The sequence below is a fragment of the Atta cephalotes genome, assembly GCF_000143395.1.
Source record: "Atta cephalotes unplaced genomic scaffold scaffold00010, whole genome shotgun sequence".
Lineage (NCBI taxonomy): Eukaryota > Metazoa > Arthropoda > Insecta > Hymenoptera > Formicidae > Atta > Atta cephalotes.
The window spans coordinates 3,742,872-3,759,936 of NW_012130074.1; the positions used below are offsets into that span (position 1 = coordinate 3,742,872).

The 17,065-nt window shown below is 32.2% G+C and overlaps 1 protein-coding gene across 1 annotated transcript in view; it reads right to left on the bottom strand.

Moving 5' to 3' along the window:
• Positions 1 to 17,065, bottom strand: part of LOC105627750 — a 111,576-nt gene that overhangs the window by 88,990 nt on the left and 5,521 nt on the right. Inside the window, exons 4-9 of the mRNA XM_012209029.1 lie at positions 15,357 to 15,606; positions 13,835 to 14,763; positions 13,394 to 13,531; positions 12,137 to 12,519; positions 10,883 to 11,617; positions 10,164 to 10,617 (exon numbers count right to left, since the gene is read on the bottom strand). Coding sequence (XP_012064419.1) covers positions 10,164 to 10,617; positions 10,883 to 11,617; positions 12,137 to 12,519; positions 13,394 to 13,531; positions 13,835 to 14,763; positions 15,357 to 15,606 — 2,889 coding nt within the window. The remainder of the gene's footprint in view (positions 1 to 10,163; positions 10,618 to 10,882; positions 11,618 to 12,136; positions 12,520 to 13,393; positions 13,532 to 13,834; positions 14,764 to 15,356; positions 15,607 to 17,065) is intronic.

The following is a 17,065-nucleotide window of genomic DNA, read 5'->3' on the forward strand; positions in this document are numbered from 1 at the left end:
ATTCAATAACGGAGTAAGTGATAATGTCATGTTTTCTGATTCAACGTTACATCAAACCTATCAATTTGATATATAACTTTCCGTTAAAATTGGACAGTCATAATGCGATTATTTTTTTAATAATTAATTGTTTTTGCGTCATTAATTTATGTACTGAAGAGGATCCGAAACGAGGATCGTAATGTATACCGCAATATTGCTTAATAAAGTTTTGATTATATCATACATTAATGCTTTGTATTGGCTCATATTGACATGATTATATATATCATTATTATATTTATATTGAATTAATATAAATATTAACTGATCTTTAATGATCGGGCAGATTATTTAACGAATTATATTCTACCTTGCGTGAGCTCGTACCGTCAAGAAAAGTTTTTAGTTAATATCGCGTTGTCGAAAACGTAATCGAAAGAGGTGATAAAGTTCTATGAACATTTCTTCCTCGAGTATCATCGTTCATTAACCTTCTGAGGATCGATATGTTTTTGATCGATTATTTTTTAAAGGGTTAGAACTTTTTTGTCATAGGGTTGAGTGGTAAAAAAGGTGGCATCACTGTCGAATTCCTAAAGGGACCTTCAGTTTTCCAAAGGTTAATTATTCAGCGTATATAGGAAATTGTAGATAGAATATACTATTTTATTGTTACAAATTCTGTGTATTTCATTGCTGCAATACCCTACCAGTTCTCCGAAACCTCTTCTGTCCCTTACGAACTATTCCCTCTGCCAATGTCGTGGCTGAGTAATTGGCTATCAGAGCTGTCGGCATTCATGATTCTTTTGAGCTTGTTTCGAGTAAATTTTCGTTAAAATTCTGCGAAAGAGTGATATTGTGGTCGAGAGTAATACAAACTTTTGGGAATTATTTATCCTGAATATCGACTAATTACTATCTGTCAAAACCTTAGAGAATATTAATTGTGAACACGACAAAGCTGCATCACGGTCATAAATGCAATTGCTCTCTCTCTCTCTCCCTCCCCCTTCTCTCTCTTTCTCTCTCTCTCTCTGTATACACAAATGATGTGTAAACTCTAACCGAGTAATCTTCCCTAATATATATCGTAACCGATTGTGATAATTATCTAAAATTTTGCAAAATGTACCGTTCTTAGAATTTAATAACAGTTTCTAGACATGCTAGAGCAATGTTCGTGGTGTTATTTTAAAAGAAAAGTTTTCGACTTCAAAATCTATTGGTAATGTTCATAGTGACATTTTTCATCCTATCTTTATTTTGTTCGTAAAAAGCTAAAACATCGTGAAATTTTCAAAATACGACTTGCTTATAGTCTTCGCGAAAAAGACCATTCGATGGAGCAGAAAAAATTATTTTAACTGTTTCAAAATCGATATTCTTTATAACACAATAAGAAAAACTGTCTTGTAATCCTTGAAAGCCTCTTAAAGCTCAGCAAAATTTTCAGGTTTCAAAATGATCCCCTAATTGTTATGCGAAGTGTATTTCAAAAAGCATTATGATCACTTTCTTTTTCCAATATTTGCAATATTTCTGATGATAAAAAGAAAAACAATATTTCGTTTAATTATATTTTCATCCTATTTTTTTGCTTAGAAGGTAAAACATCTGTAATTATTATACGCGGGGGAAAAGAACCCCCAAATTAATTTTAGTGATTAATGTTTTAATAGATGTTAATAAAATAATAGAAAGCATAGTCAGTATAGTCAATAATTTAGCATAATATTCGCAATGCATCATTCGAGCAATGATTAATGGCACGCGCAGTTATTGCTGAAGCACATCGCTAAATGCATCGAATCGCAATTCGTTGATTAATCAAGGCACCCGGTTGCGCTATCAAACTGACGAGTAGAAATCATAATTTCCGCTTGACTTTGACGCGAAACGCACGCGATTCACGCTTTCAAGTGTATCAAGTGTATACAGTGCTGTCCCAATTATGAGTGTGAATGAATACGTGTGGTCGCGAAATCAATAATACTCGTCCATCTATATATGAGGATCAGTGAAATGGACCAAAGAAAATAAGCGGCAACACGATGCATCGATGCGAGTGGTGAAGTTCCAAATATACCGCAAATAGCGATATATTTTGATTGAGGAGCGCGATCGCGCAATTTCCATCATTTCGAGGGCTTTTAATTCGACAGCTCGATGTAACATTTCACATTCGATTGAATATCGCATATTCGAAAAAATAAAGTTCATAACCGCACAGTTTGAATATTTAAGAAAAGAATTAATCAAAATGGATTAATTTTTAGTTAGTTCAAAGATAATTATTTCCTTTATTGACGTTCGATTTTCCGTGCATTCACGTTTCCAAGAGTAATCTGACTTGAGTCTATGAAATAAACATTTGGTAGATTCGATGGCTCTGAAGCGGAAGGTGCATTTCGATCAATCTCGATAAAGCGATACGGCAACAAGTTTTGTGGAAAAGACTTGGAGTAATTTGTGAAGTGTACGAGCATTAGGATTATACGAGATGTTAATTTCCGATCAATTCATTGAACAATTAGATGACTCTCATCTCTAATCAGTATCAGCGGTCGATTTCTCGAGATTTGGCCGACCACCTGTCGCACGAATTACGATCTTTGGGAGATTAATATTCCAACCGTGGTCGATGTCGATATATAGCACAGAATCAAGCTTTGTGACCTGAGAAGCTGTCTTTCCACGCCCACATACAGAATTCTCAATATACGTAGGCATCGTTGAAAAGTAAACGAGAATTTACTTGACCATAACTGGCTGTTATTGTACTGTATCCAATAGCGGATCCAATAGCGGACAAGAAGAAAAGAGACGTAAAAAATTCTTTGAAATTCTTTTTATTATTTAATCAAAAGAAATCCATCCACCATTTATTTATGAGCAAATTAAGAAATTCAAAAGTTAAGAAAAAACTTCGAAAATTGTTTGAAATATTTCTTTTAGGTAAAATATAGAGAACAGTAAATAAATTAATTTTATAATTTTAGAGTTATTCGATATTTCTATAAATAAATTAATAGTGGAGATATATTATAAGATACATTTATAAAGTACGATCGTAATTAACCTGATTTATATTAATTTATATTAAAATAATAAATTATATTAATTTATATTAAAATTGAATAAAGCGTCAAAATATTATCATGCCTGTTATACATACATTGTTAAAATCTTGTTTATGATTTTTATTCATTCTAATCATACTAATTATATTTTTCTGATATCACTCTAGTTATCATCTTTTATAGCAACATTAAACAATGTATATTTTGAGCACAAAAGTTGTCCATATTATTATTATTATTGCCACTACCGTGTTATATATAATAAATATTACTACGGATGTGCAATAAATTATTATCGTAACTCTCTCTCTTCTCTTAGTGTACTTTGATTTTATAGTGTGAAGGGAAATATATCTCTATCATTCTCGTACAGTTGTAAAAGACATATGTGTATATAAATATTATATTATATATTATATTATATATTATTGGGTTGTCCGGAAAGTTCGTGCCGATTTTGAAGGAAAATTGAAACGCAGAAGATTTAAATTTTAGTATTTCTTAAATTTAAATCTTTTGCGGCACGAACTTTCCGGACAACTTAATATTAGATATTAATTTCTTTTCGATATTCTTTTTATAAATATATCTTATAAGTTACAAAAAACAAGGCTGTTAATAATTTTTAATCATCTTTTATGAAGTTTGTTATTTTCTATCACTTGAAATCTATTATATTTGATATTTGTATTTTCGTCGAAAGGAATTTTTCCGATGAAGTAAAAGAAAAATAAAAATGATTAAAGGATATTTCCGAGGCATCATAAAAGGAAGGATAATATGATATATCGATCAGTGACACTTATGGCGTCGTGAGCCGAAGAATGTGGTTTCTTTTGATAGATAACATTCCATAAATTTATTATTAAATAAACGTCAGTCATCGCACGTAAAATGAGATTTGATGACCTAGATAAAGATCGATATTTTCATTCGTTGACTGTTTATTTCATTTACTGGCTGCCACTTTTATTAAAGAAATGTTTATAGCGAGCATTGAGATCTATAATATGCACTATAGTTATTAGAATTAGAGGATTGATGGAGAGAGATGAGTAGTGATCTAGATATGTCATCAAAATGAACGATCTCATGCGAATAATTGCGAAATCAAATTAATAATACTTTTCGATATATTTTTATAATGTGTTGGCAATATTAAGAGAATATAATAAATATATCTGTATATAAATTTATATATTTATATGTAAATCTAAATATTTATTTATATATTGATATTATCTGTAAACAATATTAAATTAATTAAATAGAGGAAAAGATATTATAATCTCCCATTTATATTTTACTAATTTTGTTTAATAATTAATACGTAAATTGAAAACTTAGCGATTATATTATATTTGTCAAAATATATTCCTCAATCAATTTTATAAATTCAAAGTTATGAAATATGTATTTATTATTTAGAACCTTATTTATAAAAACGTGGCGACAAAGCATAATAGGCTTCAAAGAGAAACTTCAAAAAGAATGGGGGGTGGTAATGTGATCTCCTACAAAAATGGATTTTAAAAATTGGTTTTGCTTAAAAGACGCAGAATTATAAAAAAATAAAATATTTCAGAATATATTGGGTTGTCCGGAAAGTTCGTGTCGATTTTGAAGGAAAATTGAAACGCAGAAGATTTAAATTTTAGAATACATTTATTAAATTATATAGGTTAGTCGGCACGAACTTTCCGGATAACCAAATATATATTGTACACTTAATTCCTTTTCTATATAGGCTATTCAATACTAAAAATCTATAATACATGTGAACATACAGATTAGCGATAGAGTTATAATTAACTTATTAAATAATTATTTGAAAACTTCGAAAAATGGAGATTGTTAATCAGCACTTTTAGGAGACTACATTAATAAAATGTTATGCTATTGTTTAGGGACCTATTCTGTAACTTTTAACGACTGTGTAATTTTAACTATAGTATTACGATTGCGCAGGTTTTATACATAATAAAAAAATAATATTGTAATACTACTATGATAGTCGTTAAGAGTTACAGAATAAGCCCCTTAATCCTTAATCGAGCAAAAGTATTAGATAACAGAACAATTTAGGCCTCAAAGGTCCGTATTATTCTTCAGATAAATTTTGAAATCAAATGTAATATTGAAAAACGATAATAAAACTTATGCACGGAAAAGTTTGTCACAAAATGTATTTATTTCAAATTTATTTCAAAAAATATCAAAACAAAATTATAATGATGCAAATGATGTTTTCTGGGTCTTTGAAATCCTCTCTTTACCCTTTAAAAATTTGTATAACTCGAAAAAACTTTGTATAACTCGAAATGTGTATAGCCAAATTAAATATTAAATAATGAACAATAAACTCAAGCATACATATATTCATATAATACATATATTCGCATACATATACTCGAATACAAGCATATATTCGAACGTGATAATATGTTCAAGTTTATAAACAATGAGGAAATATATAATTAAATACTAAAATGTAGAAGATATTCTGGAAATTGATAAGCAAAACATCATAATAAATATTGGCTATTGTGAATAAAATTGTGATATAATGGCGAGTTACTAAATAAATAATTCTATAAATAATCAATATAATTCACTATCTAATAACGGAAATATTAAGAGATCTCATTATATTTTATTTACAAGAGCCATATAATATATACTATCTTCTCTTTTATTAATTTAAATGTTAATTAATTTAATATTGTTTAAATAATTTTAAATATATGTATATGTATATGTGTATTTATAAATAATATTATATATATGTATATGTATATGTGTTTAAATATATGTATATGTATATGTGTAAATATTTGTAAAAAATGGCTTATAATAAAAAAAAATCTTTCATTTTTTTTAGAATAGCTGAATTGATCATCAACCATTTTATAATGCTCTTGAAAATTTGTTATCCCCGTCTCTTATATCTTACGATTTTTTACGGATATCTAATGTCTTCCAACTTCCGTTCCGATAAACTCGGGAACGCGCAGTTTTTGGCGTTATTCCATACAGAAACTCATGCAAAGAGGTCGGCGGATCAAAAGTTTTGCGTTTCACGAATGTTAGAAAGAAGGAAGAGAATTCATGAGAACTTCGCGTTTACTGGATTAAATGTCGAGTTCGTTGAAAACTCTGTGCACATAACGTCAAGCTTGGAAGTCTGACAACGCGTACGAAACGACCAACTGGACAAGGTTTAGAGAGATTAGTTAGCAACGAGATCGACGTAGCGTCTCATATCGGAATTTTTTTAAATATCCGAGAATTTCAAGTTCGTATCAACTTCAATATCATAAATTTTTTGGAAAAGAAGAGATAGAATCGCGGTGTGTTGAACTTGTATAAAATATCTGAGTTAAAGAAGGTTCATCTAATTTATTTTCTTTTCTTTTAATTCTATTTATAGATAGTATACTACAATAAATTAAATAAAAATAAAATCTTTATTTCTCTCATTAAAAAATAAAATATACCTTCTATATAGAATATTTGTAGATAAACAAAACAATTTTTTTAACTCTGATATTAGGCCATATTATATGCATGTAAATATAATAAGTTTTAAATAAAAAATAAATTAAAAATAACAAAGAAACTAAACATTATCTTTCTAAATCAGTTTTAAAATTATTATTAATCATAAAAAAAATTCCCCTTAGGACTTACTCTATTCTTAAACGTCACAATTATCTATAATTTGATCTGTAATTAATTTTTTAATCTTTGAAAATTGTTAGCAATTGGATACAATTTTATCTTCTTAAAAATTGACAGTGTTGAAAATCGTTATCTTTGGTAGGAGTCTCATACAAACAAATAACAAATAAATAACAGTGACTATAATAATAATCACTTAAATTCTTATGGGCCTTATTCAATGAGAATACATTATTTTTAAAAAAATATTATCTAAAAAAATTAATTTATTTGTTATTTTTCGATAGCTAAGAAATTGAATAATATAAAATATATTGAATATTATATGTTATAATAAAATAATGAATACTTAATAAACTTTGCAGTAAATTGTTATAAAAATAATTCATACTGAAAAAAAATATAGTCAATTTTAATAAATATTTAGTTGAATACTGCCAACTAAATATTTATTAAATATAAAGATATATATATTTGATATAAGAAATATTAATTTGATTTATTATAACAATCATTTTTTTTATTGAAAAAATATTTACTTATTGTAAGTAAATGTTTAGTTGGCAGTATTGAACTAAATATTCATTAAAATTAACTATATTTTTTTTCTCAGTGTATACATACTTCATCACAAGTTTTTGTTGCAGTAAACAAATATGTTGTTATCGATTTTAATTTTTCTAGCTATTTTTTATCTAAATACTTCCTATAGCATCTTTTAAGTATATATTCTAGGCGTAAAGCATGTTTTTAAATAATTTAAAAGTGTCATATATTTAGTGCTAGGTTTTATTCTTAGATACCTTATTCTTTGGTCTGTTTTCTGTTCTTGCACTAGACTGTTCTAGAACTCTCTTTCTCGCTTTAAACAAATATCAAACAAATATCTGTCTCACTTTAAGTTCCAAAAGTGTATACTAGTTCAGCCACAGAAAACAGAGCTCTTATTTTTTGTGGCGTGTTTCCAATAAAGAACGCTTTTTGCATTAAAAATAACAGCAGTCAATCAGAAATCATTTTTGCCATTTCACCGAGGCTGCTCCATTATTCTGCATCAATACGAAGGCACAAATCGTACGTGGGCCGCGTGTGGGCGAGTTTACACTTGCGCCCAATTGTCTTGATAAATGCGCGATTACATCGTGTCATATTTCGCACGCGTATTTCCAAACAAAGAAAAATTCTCATGATAACAAAATTTATTATGTTCATTAATCGCCGAAGCGATGGCCGAGGAATTAGGTCACACCGATTCGTATGCATTTGCATTCTTGTAAAACTGCAAATTGGCAGGCGATAGCAGTCGAGTTTCAAATCTATATCGGGATCTATCTATATCTATCGTATTCTCGCGCGAATAACCAAGTTTATTGTTGATCTGACAGGATGACGCGAAAAGCAGAAACGCGAGAATTAACGAGAAATTACGTGTACATTTTCCTCGCGGGGATATATTGATGTGTCTGTTGCACGTGATTACACTGTTAGTAACATGTCATCGCAGATTTCACGTCAATCGTCATTTCGCGATGGAGCAAACGAAGGACAGTTCATGTCGAGAAAGAAAATATTCGCGAGGTTGCGTCGCTAAAATTACATTTACCCGCCGGACAAAGGACGCGCCAATGACTGTCGTGACGCCTCTTCCCTGCGACAGTTTAATTGAAAGCTTCACACGTGCCGTTTTGCGTGCAAAGCGCGCATGTTTTTATACACAGCAACCTCTCTCGACAGAGACGAGAGTGTCTTTTAGCATTTAATAAATATAACGTCAGGCAGAGGTGGGTTTGATACACATTCTGGAAATTTGATACGTATAAATGCGTAGGTAGAATATATATCAAACTTGTATGATATCTTTAACATAACCGTTTTTTTAATTTCTAATTTATTAATCTTATTAACTAAAAAAACAATGTTTTTAGATTTTTGAAGTTTTGAAGTATACTGCTGATTGGGAATAACTCCAAAAGTCCTTTTCAATTTTATTAAAAATGTAGTTTGTAATTAAAAAACGAAAACGAAATAATATTGAAAATATAAGTGCAGCATATACATGAATTTAGTATACAATAATATTAGTAATTCGTTGTAATTTTTGCTCTTATCGCGTGGATTTAATTTGAATACATGTATAATCTGGTTGTGCCATAATTTTCTAATTAATTTTCAATTACATATAATTATATATTGTCGTATTTCAAATTGTTGATATCGCAGTAAAAATGTAAATTTGTTATGCCAGTCTAAAACATCTAAATAAGATCATCAGATTAAAAAATAAGATTATGTGATAATATATATATGTATGAAAGTAAAGAGAATCATACTTCAGTATCATACGTAGAATATCTATGTATGATACACAGCATATGATACATTTCCAATCCTGACGTCATAATTAATATTGCGTCAGCTGCAACGCTTTGTGACACGAGTTCTGCAGATTTCTCTCTGAATAATCTATCTTCCAATACATTCATTTTATTTTAATTTTAATAGTTTTAATTTCAATAGTTTTAATTTTGTTTTATTTGCATTTTTATTTATCTTTTGAACTTCATGTCGAAAGCTTGTAAATAAACTAAAATGAACAGAGAAAAATTTCGAATATGTCTTCGTGTTGTACGCAAATATTTGCCAATCGAATTTCAATGCTGTAAAAATATTAGTCTACGAATACATATACGCGTTTAACTGTATCCATTTCTGTTTCCATTTCAAAACCCGATTTTAGAAAAATCATATTAGAGATGAATATACCTACATAAAATCCGATAGGTGTCTACATCGATCATATTCCTGTAGTTTGTCGAATTATTGTGGAAATAATAATTATGAGAAAATTTTTATAGGGCTTCTAAAAAAATCGATTAAGAGTGCGTACTTCGTTAAAAACGAATTTGCAATAGCATTTTTAAGTCTAATTACGTCGTAACGTAAAATGCAAAGTTTAATATCGATTTCCGGAGAAATTCACTAATTAAAGCGCATAGGGCACGCTGTAATATTCGTATTGGAAGCTTAATTCTAATCCCAAGGATGTAGCAAGTCCGATAGGCTGTCCCGACGCGACTCGCGTATGCAGAGCACGTATAATGGAATACCCGACGGGGTTTCGATCGGGAGCCAATTACCAGCGCAATCGAACGGGCGCGGCACGGTGGCCCGGCAACCCAGTAAACTTAACCGCAGGATTTAAACGACCGCGGCCGCGGGCGCGTATTGCGTTTAAGGTGAATCCATGAAGCTGTCTACTTCGAAATTGCATCCGTCGTTTCATTCGAATGAGACTAGGAAGTATAGGCCATCACGGGCGACTTTCCATCGAGATCTCGCTTTACGAGATTTATCTGCACGGACGAGTCATGTACTTGTAGAAATAACGTGAGAAAAAATTCTATTATTGGTACTTACCCCTCCGCCGTGTTGTGTGCCAGGAAGGATTTGGGCAGCGACAAGGATCGCTGATGAGGGTCCAGGACGATGTCGCTCGTGAGCGAATCTTCACCCCGAGTTGGCGCGCTACCAGGTCTGGATAGTGTACCGTCTTTCGGTGGTTCCATCAATGTCTTAAGTGAACCGATCACAGCATCTTCTATTGGCGTGGATGCACCGGAGCTCTTTGCATTCCGCGGACTCTTCGTCACCGTGCGATCTGACGTGGTAATCCAAATATCGCTGCTCGAAGACGACGAGGTGGTCGTCGACGAAGAGATAATCGGGCCGCCGCTTGGCGATCTATTGACATTCATTCCTTGAACAGGTGACACTCTCCTATCCTTGCTGTCGGTGCTTTCGAAGGATCCCGGGAAATCGGGCTTCCGGTACACTCGGTGATGCATTTGATCTCTCTTCTCCGTTCCTGAGCCTACTTTATTTACAGAAAACTCTATATGAATGAAATCTAAATTATTCCACTTATCCCATATAGCACAGATCGTTCCAATATTACGATATTTCAGCAATATTACAATAATGTTGCTGTAAGCTTCTGTGCTGTATGGATATTAAAGATTAAAATTTTTCTAAAAAAAAAGTAAAACACTGCCTATTAATTTAAAATAAGTATTTGTTTCTACTTATGACATTTAATTTAATAGGGTAAATTTTTTGATAATTAAGCTATTACGGACCATTCCCGTTAGATCCCTCTAATGGCGACCATCTATTTGCCTGCTTGAGCACTTTGGGTCTCTCCTGATATTTGCCCTGCTGGCTGTTTCTGCTCTTCCTTAAGTTATCTCTCTCGCGAAGCTCCCGATCGTCCATTCGCTCGAGAGAGGCCGGTGAAGAGCTCGCACTTCCGCGATGACTACCAGCATCGGTGGAGAGTCTTTGATGTGCTGGATAACTTTGCGACAACTTCATGAAAACTGGTGGTGGCGCCTGATTTGGCGAATACAAGGTTTCTCTTTGTGAGCAATGAGGCCAAAAGTCGCACGTGCTGCTGTTACAACGCAGTTTTGTATCTGGACTGATACAAAAGTCTTGATTGGTGGATGGCGCATTCGCGTTTGGTGTTGTAGCACCTCTCTGCAGCGTCCGTGGCCGTCTTGATTGTTGCTGTTGTTGCTGTTGTTGTTGCTGTTGTTGCGATTGCGACTGCTGTGGCTGTTGCTGTTGTTGAGATTGTGAAGAATTCGATACTTTCGAAGATTGCTGCTGTTGCTGCTTGGAGGATATGATGTAAACGTCATATGTATTGTTGCCTCGTCTCTGCTCTTGGCTCTCATCGCGACGTTCATAGCGGCTTGACATCATATTTCTAGGCACGACGCGGCTACGCGTGCCATACAGATATTCAGTCACCATCTCCGTTTCGCGGAAAAGATTCTCATTTATGGTATCGTCAGTGGATTGAGCTTTTCCTAAAGAATTTGGGAAAAATCAGATAAGAGAATAAATTCGATTTTGATCAATTTTGATCGTTGACAATCGTATATTTTCTTTAAAAACAATTCTTTTTTCGGTTTTTTGTCCGCTAAATTTAATATAAGAAATATTCGATTTTGAATTAATCTACTATGTAATTTTCTATTTCATAAGATTTTCTATTTTCTTTACATTCTCTTCGTGTTTTACAAAACTTTTCATTGCACATTGATTTTTTTATAAAATGTATAAAAAAATGAATAGCTAGAAATTTTATGCAAATATTTTTTAATCTAAAATTTAAAATAAATTTTGCAGAAGTAAAAATAATTTATTATAAGGATATAAAAATTGCCTGCATGTATAATTATTACCTTTCTTTCACGAGAATATGAAGTTTATAAAAGATACGTTTGAGAACATTTATTCTTCGCATCATAAAATATTCATAGATATACGTTTGTAATTAGAATTAAATTATCTTAGATATAAATCATCCAAGGAAGAGTACTCACTGTTCTGAAGAACATGGCGCTTGGACCTATCACTTCCTCGATCATTCACAATTTTCACAACAACTCTGTGTGCCTCGTTCGACTCTCGGGAGTGTTCTCTCTGCGGGCCCGTCGTTCCTGGCGACCTTTTCTCCGGTAATTGGAGACTCCTGGATCTTCTAACTCGGGATTGATGAGAATCGGGCGATACCTGATTGGTTCTAGCGCTTTGATGCTGTCGCGAGGGATTGCCGCGTCTGAATGGATTAGGCGTAGGTGACCGCCCTTGTCGTCCTTCGCTGCTGGACGAGGAAGACGATGAAGAAGGTGAATTAAACATCTGTTTTCCTGACTCGGAGGATCCGGGCGATCTTCTGAGCCCCTGTTGGCTTCTATGGATTCTCCTAGATGTAACACTTAGGTGTTTCATTTTCATAATACTGTGAAATGTTTTGCGATGCAATACTAAATTAATTTATTTTTTAATTCAAAAGTAATTCTAGTTAACTAATTTTTTTTACCATCATCTAGGATATTTTTATATCAATTAAATCAATATTAGTAATATTATGTATGTATACATATTATGTATTATTATTTTTCAATTTGTTATAGTATTTGTGGATTAAATTCATATCTATAATGTTTATTGATATTCATATTTATTTATTGATATTCTATAAACAATTTTCTAAAAAAAAAAGTAAATAGAAAGTAAATAAATATTAAACATAAATAGTTTATTACGACATATATTTCTAAAAAAATGAAAATTTTTAAATTAACATAACGTTTTTTTTATTTCGAATTTACATTTAAAGCATTGTTAAGAGAAAATAGTTATTTAAAAAATAAATAAATATAAATAAATAAAAGTTATATACCTATATAAAAAAATTTTACACTTATTCATATTTTTTTCGCCACTGAGATATAAAAATATCTCAGGACTATTCCCGAGTTAATATGTATATATATATGGAATGTTAATTTAAAAAGATTGAAATTGAATATAAAAATAAATGTCCAAAATGTTTGTACATTATACAAATTAAAAAACTATTTAATGTTTTATTAATGTAGATTAACTTTAATCTTTGTTTAATTCACTCTTTACCTTAATCTAATTTTTGGAAGAGGAAAAAAATTAAAAGTAAGTTAAACCGAGATTAAAATTAATCTATGTTAGAAATGGATATAAATAAAATACTTTACAATTTTTTTTCTGTTGAATTTCTTATATGAGAACTTCATAAGTTTTCATATACGTATGCATACCCTTGCCTGTTGGGCGATATTCGTTCGCCGTTGGCGCGAATTGATTCTGTGGACGAATTCAAGGCAAGAGCTGATGACGACACCAAACTGAGATTTAAGGATGAACTAGGATTATCATCTTCATCGCCATCTTCATATCTAGTATCAAAAGATCAATATTTTCAATGTATTTCTAAGTTTTTTTTAATACTGTTAACATTAACATTTCATGATATAGTGTTTATTATAATATATCTATAAATTATGTGAAATATAGATTATAGAGAGAGACTGTCAATTAATGGAGAATATCAATGTTTAGATTTATTTAATTCTGCTTTTATCAGTTCTACTTTTCCAATTTATAATCGAGACTGAATTAATACATTTAAAAAATCGAATTTGCCGACAGAATTTGCCGAATTTGTCGTTCATTGTAATCAAAAAGTTTTTTTTACATACCCTTCCACTGAAGAATCTGTATTCTCTGCCAAACTAGGCATAATAGGTTTTGTGACACAACTGTCAAGACTTCGGAATCCCATCGACGATGATGACGAGCTGGACGATTCGAGATATCTTTGCACGAATTGCGATCTTCTGGAGGATGATTGATCCTCCAGGGACTTGGCTTGCGCCATACGATACTGTTGCTGTTGTTGTTGTTGTTGTTGCTGCTGATTGACATTTTGTCTTTTTGATCTGGAGGACACTAAACCGGAATTCTTCCTGGACGGAAGGGAGCTCCAGTTGACTTGGTGAGGTGGCGGCGATGGTGGCGGACTAATAATGTCGCTATCGACGATGGCATTCGATCGCGGTAGAAAAGGGGCCTTGCTGCCATAATTGCCGCGCACGGCGGAGGAAGACGAATGTCTAGAGGATTTTCTGCCGGCAACAGCATCTTGGAACGCCGGTGGCGGCGATATAATCGGCGTAATCGATGGTGGAGAGAAGGATTCCGGGATGCTGTGCGGCGACGTACAGGCACTGGTAGTGATGGAGTCGAAATCCTGGCTGTGCAGCGCGAGAAAATCAGGTCGCTGTGAGTCTAATCCTCTGGTGAAGTCTTGCGGACACTTGCCCGGCTCGCTGTTGCAATGATAGTCCGCTAATTTGACCGCCGCTCGTCGTGACAACGGTAAAGTACCAGTGGCCGCGTTTACCAAGTTACTCTCATAGTTTGCACGACGATTTTCGTCGAGAGACCGCTGCTGTACCTGCACCCAGCCGGAACGGCCCAAGTAAACGCCATCAACCTCGCGATCGCACCATCGCACAGGCGAGAGCTCGCGACTGCAATTGCCGCTGATAAACAGCTCGCCGGAAGTGCCGCTGTTGCCCGACAAGAAGGAGTTTATGGCATCACGTCGACGAGAACTGGCGGAGACCTGCAGAAGGGAGAATCCTCGCTAATTGACACCCTAAGTGTCATCCCAATCTCCTAGCATCATTTCATTAATTTGTATTTGAACAACGCTATTCTATGATGAAGCTAGATAATGCGACAATCATGGCAGGACAAATTTCATTTCAAATAAAAAAGAGTGACTTCAGTTAAGTTAAGAGATTGGAATGTACAGCCCATTAAATACACATTACGTTTTATTAGTTTTTCTTCAGTGCAGCAAAGTTGATTATAGAATAAATCATAGCTATGTTCGTAAATATTAATCAACGCTAAATGTAATTTCACTTAAAACGACAGTCAGGAAAGGAATTCATTTAACTTAAATTAACATTTACCACGATCCATGGAATTATTTTCTCAAACTTCCGCATGAATTCGATTCTTACTTCCGGGATATGTTCCGTTTTCATGCTTATACACTATAAGCCTTGTTGTTTATCAAATATTTAACAAGGACAAATGATGCTTATAAGCTGTACGCTGTAAACACAAAACGGAACACACCATTCATCTCGCGGATGAAGTAGTGGAGATTAACAGTACGTTTCTGACGTCTTTGCGATCCCCACTTACCTGGCCGTGGCTATCTTGGCGATGCTTATGGCTCGACGTCGATGTGGTCGACGTAGATGTATCGTGACGTTTTAGGGATGGTATTGAACTACCGCGGTTATAGGATCCACGCGCATTCCCGCTGGATTTCCCTCTGCCGCTCGCTGTCTGACTCTTGTTGCTGCTGACGCTGTACGAGGAGCCTTGAGAGCCAACTTCCCAAGGATCCGCTGACGCGTTACGGAGATGGAGGATCGATACATTAGGGCCCCTGCAACCAAAAATTTTCTCCTTTCGAGATCTTGAGGTACCAAGAAACTATTCTTAACTATTCTTAACTATATCATTTAAATATTTATTTTACAAATAAAAAGTTTATTTGTTTATATTAATAGTCGATTAATAATAGACTCGTGTTTGATGAAGAAAATTGGAATTTTATACTTCTCAGATTTGACAAAAAAGAACAAAAAGTTTATTTATGTATACATCGTTCCCTTATTTAAAAAATGACACAATTTAAATATTTTAAGTTTTTACAGAAAAAATAAAAACTATTTTTCAATTCGATAGAAAATTATTGACTAATCAAATATATCAGCAAAAATAATATATTCTTAACTCTTAATACACACATCGATGGTTTTTCTTTTATTACACACATCGTTCGTGTCTTAGGTTAATTTTTATCATTTTAACAAATGTACTATAAAAGTTATTAAGTAATTCTTACATCTACTTTAATATCTTAAAAAGTATTTCTAAGATTGTGTATTTATATAATAAATTTTATATATAAATGTTATAATTAATCATTTGATCTTTCTTTTTCAAAGAAAAAAAATGTGCAGGATACAAATAATCCAATTGTGAATTAATAAGAGTTCATTTTGTCATTTTCATTTCACAACTTTTAAAAATCATTCCTTTTTAATTGTGACAATTTTGATGATATTTTTCTAATCGCTCTTTTCAAGTTGTGACGTTTTACAATAAAATAATAATATTCGAAGAGTAGAATTTTTTTAATTTTTTCATCTTATTCGATTTTAAAGGAAAGAAATTATATTTTTTATATAACATATTTGTTACTCTAAATGATTATATAATTTATTTGATTGATTCTAATTTATCGCATATCTGATCGAATTTAACAAATTTTATAATATTACACAATCCCTCTTCTTCGTGCTTTACCATCGAAATTATACAAGATGAAAATATATAAAATTGCTTTTTTTTGCACGATTATGCCCGTTTGTTCATACATTTTTTATTTGTTATCGAACTCAAAATTTTGCTTCGTCTCATCGTAAAAGGAAATCAACTCGTGGTGCATTTTAACATCTCCGGGGATTTTACGCGACAGTTGGCACGGTCGGAAACCTTCCGTTTCCGTCGATGTCGATCTTCAAATAAGATAGATGCGATCGTTTTCAATTGTATATGTCCTCATGCACATTCCTTCTCACGTACATGTCTGATGTTACGACGAATATTTACATAGTGATATTGTACAAAGAATAAGCGATATATATATATATATATATGTGTATGTGTTTGTGTGCGTGTGTATGTGACTCTCTCTCTCTCTCTCTCTCTCTCTCTATATATATATATATATATATATATATTATTATTATATATATATATATATATATATATATATATATATATATATAATAATAATATATAAGTATGATTACTCTACTCTCTCTACTGTTATTAGT